General features: G+C 46.1%; 1 protein-coding gene across 1 annotated transcript in view; it reads right to left on the reverse strand.

Moving 5' to 3' along the window:
* Positions 1 to 7,846, reverse strand: part of CUNH1orf50 (chromosome unknown C1orf50 homolog) — a 9,316-nt gene that overhangs the window by 878 nt on the left and 592 nt on the right. Inside the window, exons 2-4 of the mRNA XM_018552619.1 lie at positions 5,059 to 5,174; positions 2,184 to 2,270; positions 324 to 455 (exon numbers count right to left, since the gene is read on the reverse strand). Of these exons, the coding sequence (XP_018408121.1) occupies positions 324 to 455; positions 2,184 to 2,270; positions 5,059 to 5,174 (335 nt within the window). The remainder of the gene's footprint in view (positions 1 to 323; positions 456 to 2,183; positions 2,271 to 5,058; positions 5,175 to 7,846) is intronic.

The following is a 7,846-nucleotide window of genomic DNA, read 5'->3' on the forward strand; positions in this document are numbered from 1 at the left end:
TGTTTGTCTAGGATGCCTAGATTGCGTTCTTTTGCGTATATATACATATACATATAGACACAAAAACGCAGTATTGCAAAAAGACAAGCTTTAGTATTGCTTCTGACCTGAAGAAGAGAGGTTTACTCTCGAAAGCTTGTCTTTTATATATTTTGTTAGTCCAATAAGAAAGGTATCATTGCACATTGCAGCATTTTTGTCTTTTTTGACATCTTGTCTACTGGACTAATACGGAGTGATTTGACTATGTATGCACCTGACCCCCCTCAGAAGTCCACAGGCAACCTTAGAGCCCTGAATAGGAGAAAGCCCAATAATCTTACCTTTGGAGAGAGAATGGAGAAGTACCTCTGCCCACTTTCCCTTCTATACAAGTAATAGATATTTCCAGGTTTCTTTACCACATTGCACGCTGCGTGGTGTAACTCGGCATCTCTCTTGGCATCTTCCAACACCTGCGTACAATGGAGTCAATTGAGTGGGTAAGATTAATTCTAGTATGAGACTGCTTTATAAAATATACAGAGCAAAATCTCCCGGAATCTATGTATGCCGTCTGCTGGCCATACACATATGGATATAACTGTTCAATTTAATGATCGTTTTCATTAAAGATCATATCTGCCAGAAAATCAAATGCAATGTACAGTCATTCAGGGGCTGATTTATAACAGAGAGCGGACACTGCTCTTCACAAGGCACTTCAGTAATTGCACTGTGTCTGCATTCTACATTTAATGCATAAAACACAGAGTGCAGTGCAAAGTACAGAGAGGGCTGCATGTTCTAAGAAGTGCTCTCTGCATGACACCAGGATAGGAGGAGGACAGTCCCATCACATGACTTGTCAGTCATGGCCGTTTTTCTTCTCCTCCTGGCACTTTATTTTTTTCCCAATTCATTAGAACTAATGGGGCTTAACTTGCTCCAGAGCCCCAAAGCAAGCAAAGATAATAGTACAGCATAGTGCTTCACAAGTGTGATTTTTCACTTTGCTTGCTTGCTGGAATTTTTGTGGTTTGTCTTAAAGGGTTATTAAACCCTCGCATGCTTTTGCATATATCTACTGCTGGCATGCAGTAGATATATGCAAAACGATAAAAAAAAACTTTTTCAAAGGGTTAATACCTGTGTCTCCGCCGCCCACTCCCGGCTGAACATCTGAAAATTTCTCGGGCGGCCGCAAAGGATATTGGGCAGTTCAGATGTTCAGCCGGGAGATGAGGAGAGACACAAGGTAAGTCTATGGAGCAGCGTGCACCCGCACAGACTCCGTGGGACATGAGCGAAGAGGAGTCAGCGCTGGATCGAGACCCGCACCAGCGCTGGAGGGACATCTAAAAGCTACACTAAAGAAGATCGGATTAAGAGGCATCATTTAAAGCAGGGGTAGCAAACCTCCGGCCCTCCAGCTGTGGTGGGACTACAAATCCCATGAGGCATTGCAAGATTCTCACAGCCACAGACATGACTCCGGAAGAGATGCATCATGGGATTTGTAGTTTCACCACAGCTGGAGGGCCGGAGGTTTGCTACCCCTGATTTAAAATAGGTCCCATTGGGGGGAGAGGGAAAAAATTAGCCTTTAATATCACTTTAAATGGGCACAGTGGTGTCACAAAGGGGGTGCGGCCCGCACAAGGGTAACACCATTGGAGGGGTGACACCAAAATTACTTACATTCATTTTGGTGTCACCCCCCTCTGAAAAGTCGGGCGCTCGGTCATGGATCGAACGCCCGACAGCATCAGGAGATTGGAGGGGACCCGGCGGCATACCTTATCCCGCCGGGTGACTGTCCCCTCCTCTCTGCCGGCGTCCATCACCAAGATGGCCGCCGGCAGGTATCAGAATACAGTGTCGTCTCGGCGGTGTGACACTCGGTTACCGCTCCGGGTGTCACCCAGCCTCGGGACGCCCCTGAATGGGCAAAAATGACAATCTCTTTAAATACACCGACAGTCCTAAATTGTGGGAACAAGCAATACAATTTCCAGGAGGTATTTACACACACACAGTATCTAAAGTCACTTACATATGTATTTTCAAGAGGCAAATCAGAAAACAAAAAGGTAATACTGTACTTATCTTTGTGTAGTAGTATAACATAGAGTTATGTTTCCTACAGACAGAAACAACACACTCCTTCCTGTAAGCCAGCTACGGTACATCTCGGTACTTACCCTCCGTGCTTGCTCCTGTAACACCCGGATCTGCTCCGCTATTACAGTCAGCTTGTTGCAGGCGTTTGCTCTTATGAAGTCGTCAGCCTGTGGGTGAGAAACACTGAATTCAGCATTAATGAAAACTGCTTTGTGGTATATTATGTGAAGTGACCACATCCATAGCTGCTGAAGGGATTTCAATAATGAAATACCTATTATAAACGAAAACATATGTTTGTGTGCCTATCACATCTAAAGACATATCACAATGTTTAGGGAGTCCCTATCAAGACATGGTACCATGAGATCCAGAGATGTCTGCATGTCTACAGGAACAATGCCACCAGTGCAGATACTCTGTCTAACTTGGAGGACTCTATTGGCGTTTCTCCATAATAGAATTGTAGTGATAACTGGATGGAGCTAGTACACACAGTTTCCTTGGCTTGTGATGCAACTACTTGGATTTGTGTCACATCATGGGTTAATAGAGATAAAAATGTATTCCAATGCAGATCTAGTAGAAGGTTTTACCAAAGACCCAGCACACATTGGGGGGCATTTATCAAAACTAGAGCAGACAGATTCCGGAGCAGTTGCCCATAGCAACCAATCAGCTTCTATCTTCAGTTTGCTCAGGTAAGATTTGAAACCGAGACAGAGAAGCTGATTGGTTGCAGTGCAAATCTGCTCCAGATTTTGTCTGCTCCCGTTCTGATAAATTCCCCCCATTGACTTTTTCATATAACCTTCTACTTAAATCCATTGACTTGCACCCCTGCCCAACTGACCTTATGCAGAGTATTTACAGTATCAGCTGGTTTGTACTTTTCTACCATCAGTTAGGGATCATCTACACTGCAAGGTTTATGAGCATTTAGTAGGCAGTTCTTACCCCTGCCAAATGCCTGTAAAAGCAACGGACCTACTACGGTAGTACATACTAAGCCAAATGGGTCAATTTGCAGATGGGGTCCGGAGAATGCCTATGAGCCATGGCTGCCTATTATTTGCTATGGCCTCTATGGGAGGATTCAGCCATGGGCAGGAAATAATGTGAGCTCTCTCTGACTTGCTGCAGCTTTAATGTACATTGTGAGAGGTTCACAGTGTGCAGTGTGAGCAATTTTAGTACAGGAGGGGAGCCGGTGCAACCATGAAAGTCTGCGTTTCCAAGCTAGCCGGCTCTTAGACCGGTCCATTGAGCATCTCTCCCCCCCCTCCGCTGCAGCGGTCTAGGAGTCCTTAAGTTATCATGTCCAATACAGTGTATTGGATGCGGGGACGGCAAGGAACATACCATCGCTGCAGCAGAGGAGAACACAGGCTGGGGGGAGCCCTGCTGGCTCGGAGGTTTGGGTGAGTACAACTTTTCTATGCAGCCAGGAGCGCACACGTCGGACAGACACCATGGGACACGAGGAGTCTGCGGTGGATCAAAGACCGGCACCAGCGCTGGAGGGACTGTCGGAAACGAGTGGAATGAAGATGATGATCGGATCAAGTGGCATCAAATAGGTAGGTGCTTACAGCAGCACTGGGGGAAAATGCCTTTAATGCCACTTTAATCTCTCAAACTTTTTTTCAATATTGAATCCAGATCTAACAAAATAGACATTGTCCAGCAAAGCATTTCTTTACATATTTGTGGCCAAACACTTACACTTATCATGTATGTGAACAGCTGCTTCCAAGTCTCTCAGCTCGCCTTCCCTAAACTTCCTGTCCAGTACAAGATCAAAAATGACAGACTCCAGCAATTGTTCCTCTACTAGCTTGGAGGAGGGAGAAGAGGGGGGCAGGGTGGAGGGAAGTAGATTGATTTGCTGTGTTTGTGGAGATACACACAGCTTACTAGCACACACAAGTGTGACTGCATAGTACTCTGCTTGAGAAAGTAGTCACTCTAAAACAGGAAGTCAGGACCAGTGCTCAGGGGACCAGATAATTCTGCAGGAAACTGAAACTTTTTGACATCATTGAGCAGCATCCATTGTTAGGCCTGGTTCACACCTGTACGTTTTGTAGCGCGTTCAACGCTCTACGAACGCTCTACAAAACGCTGAAACATGAAAATCCCATTGTTTTCTATGGGTATGGTTCACACCTTGCCGTATTTCAGCCCGTCTGAACGCGCTACAAAACGGCCTACGCCTGAGGCCCCATTCACACCTAGGCGTATTGTAATATGCGCGTCTGTCGCGCGACCGTCACGCGGTTTTTTTACCGCGATTCGCGGTAAAAAGGTCGCGCGACTCCAAAGGCTACTTGGCTGTATCCAAATGGAAAACGCCCTACAAAACGGCCCAAAGTAGTCCCGGGACCTTTTCAGGCGTGGGCCGTTTTGTAGGGCATTAGGGACGGGCGGAAATACGCCTAGGTGGGAACGAGGGCATTGACTACAATGCTATTTATTTTTTTGACCGTTTTGTAGCACGTTCGTCGAGCGTAGGACGCGCTACAAAACGGTCAGGTGTGAATGGGGCCTTAAAGGTACATGAGCTTCCTTGCTGCGTTTTTGTCGCGCATTTCCATTGGGATACAGCCAAGTAGCCCTCCGAAACGTGCGTTTGTCGCGCGTTTTTTTTAACCACGAATCGCGGTAAAAACGCATGTCACGAAACGCGCGGCAAACGCGCATTTTCGATACGCCTAGGTGTGAACAGAGCCTAAGTGATTTAATCAGCATTTCAAATAACTGAAAATCCTTTTGACTTTAATATCACTTTAACTTTATAAATAGGCCCCTAAATTCTTGTTCATGACTTGGACGTTACCCCTCTAGTGGTTGTACAATTACAGATCACGAATTGATGACACTCATTGACAAGCTGACATCCTGGAATCCATCCTAATACTATCACTTTATTTTTTTTTTAAAGTGCGCTCTGACCTTTTGCACCTGGTGGGCCAACTCCACGAGGTTGGAAGGGTCTCCTATGCGATTGGTGTGATAGGTGCTGACCAGCTGGACCCCCGAAGGGTTCACTGTAGTTTCTACCAAGGAAACTGAAACATAAGATCACAGAAGTTTACATGGACAGGTGACAACTTACTGATATATAATTACAAAACTAAGTGCAAGTTAAAAGAAACGTGTTAACCTTTGCAACCAGTTAGATCCCAACTGTCAACTAGATCCCAATAGTCTGGTTCCACTTAAAACAAAAATGAAAGCTCACCCCCACTCAAACATATGTCAGTTTTTGTCAATTACTAGCAAATTGAATTCCGCATTGGTTCCTTGTATGTTTTTGGGACTCTGGCGTTAAGTCCCATCGGAGTTTGCAGTTTGTGCCAACCAATATGGTCACTGCAAGGTCAAATGATGGTGTCACCATGAGGAGCACTTCTTATAACCCCCAACACCTTAGTCATATAGGCATTGCATGTGACATCACATTCTTTTTTACTTATTAAATGTTTATTGTGATTTTTCCAAAGCATAAACAATACAAAGACCGTGGTGGTTTACATCAAGACAAGCGGTGTAAGCTCAAGACTTAATAATAAACGACATGTGTCACTCATTGTAAATATAAAGAAATAATCATAAGCCTTCACCAGACGCACATGGGGGTACGAACATTGACAAAGGGGGGGGCGGGTGAGGAGGGGTGGTTCGGGTGTGGTTTTGCCAGGATCCGCTATAAGAGCATACATCTCACGATGGGTGTTACCGGGTAAGTATGTGTAGTTAGTCAGGTGGTACATTAGGTGCCGTTGGGGATGTTACCAGCAGAGAGGCATATCTGTCAGTTGTTTTGAAGTGTAGCCCGCATGCCCAGGTAGCATAGAAGGTGGTATATGTATCCGTGCTGGAGTGATGGAGTTCCTCCATCAACCTTAGTCTATCTACTCGGGCTAACCATTCTGCAATGGTGGGCATCTGTGGGGATCGCCAATATTTGGGTATGGCTGCATTCAGCAGGTAAGGAGCTAACAATGTCTTGTATGATTTTGTGGACATTGGGGTAAGCTGGAAGAGGCATTGCCAAGGATCCAGGATAGTAGGTATACCGGTGATATCTGTGATAAGGTCAGCAATATCCGTCCAGTATTTCCGCACCTGTGGGCACTCCCACCATATGTGAGCGAAACTGCCCCTCGAGCCACAGGAGCGCCAACAGAGCGGAGGAGTGGACGGGCATATTGCATGCGCTGTAAGAGGCACCATGTACCATCTGGCTAATAATTTGTAATTTACTTCTTGCATATAACTATCTGGTGAGGCCGACAGACATACTTGTAACAGTTTAGTGCGTTGTGAGGTACTAAGGGGCCTCTGAAGGTCCCTTTCCCATTTTTCGATGTATGCTGGGGGCGAGGGGTAATTCAAGTCCCCGATGATCTTATACATGGTTGACAGAGTATGACTCGGTGGTTCAGATGAGCCCAAAAGTTGTTCAAAGGGCAAGAAGTTCGGAGTGTCTCGTAGGGGGCCTGGCAAGGAAGCAATAAAATGTTGAAGCTGACGATGTTTCCAAAAGTCCATAGCGAAGGTCCCCCAGCGTGTCCGCAAGGATTGGATGGATAGGAGGTTGGTTCCCTGGAGTACATGTGACATCACATTCTAAAGCAGTGGTAGCCAAGCCCCCTATCTTTGGTGAAACCACAAGTCCCATCAGGCATTGCAAGACTATGACAGCCACAAGCATGACTTCCAGAGGGAGATGCATGATGGGATTTGTGGTTTCACCACAGCTGGAGGGCCCGAGTTTGGTTACCCCTGTTCTAAAGGGTCTTAGGAAGAGGATTCAGGCTACCAGCAACCATAATATGTTTCATTTTTGAAAGAGTGGTTTTTAAAGGGTAGGTGTACTCTCAGCCAAAGGACACTGGCCCACACTACCTACCTAACCCCATCTAAATTACCTACATAGGCCAGCCACAGCCTACCCAATGCAGCCCCAATGGACGTGTCTGCACAGTGAGAAAGATTTTGTGTGCTAACTGCTATGTAGGCAAGTGGGGGAAGGAGGTTGGGTTGTTTAGGTCAGGAAGCCTAGGCAAGGTGGGTTTTGGCTGCACATATTCAGATTATGAACAATACTGATGGACAATATCACGTTGATATTATCTGGCTCCATTACATGTGTCTTCAATTATCCTTTCAGTAGAGACAATCTCAGCTATCTCCAGAACAATCTTTCAAACATAAAAAAGATTTCCAGGCAGTGCAATTGCAGGGGCTTGGTGCAGACCTAGTTTGGCCAAGCCCACACAAAGCTGTCACTGACACACCGCTCTCCCGGCCCAATCAGTTGCGGCCAGGGCATTCCCTGCACCACAGCTACACAACAGAAAGAGGCAGGGAATGTCCTGGCTGCAACTGATTGGCCAGGAGGAGGGTGCGTCAGTGACAGTTTTGAATGGACTTGGGTGAACATGGTTCACACCAACCTCCCATACATCACTGCCGAGCTCTGTCTTAAGTCTGAGGATTATGTATGGCCAGTTTAATACCAACCAAGTCTTCATCAAATCATTCTTATAAAACACATTGAAACATTGTCAGATATATGACATTGGCAGCCCATTCTGCAAACTTCACATTCTTATTTTACACACCTATGTACACACCTATTAGACAGAGATCTCTCTCTCTCTCCCCCTCCCTCTCCCATCACTCCCCCTCCCTCTCCCATCACTCCCCCTCCCCTCACTCCCCACCCCCCATC

This window comes from Nanorana parkeri, unplaced genomic scaffold (assembly GCF_000935625.1).
Source record: "Nanorana parkeri isolate BGI_ZX_2015 unplaced genomic scaffold, ASM93562v1 scaffold94, whole genome shotgun sequence".
Taxonomy (NCBI): Eukaryota; Metazoa; Chordata; class Amphibia; order Anura; family Dicroglossidae; genus Nanorana; species Nanorana parkeri.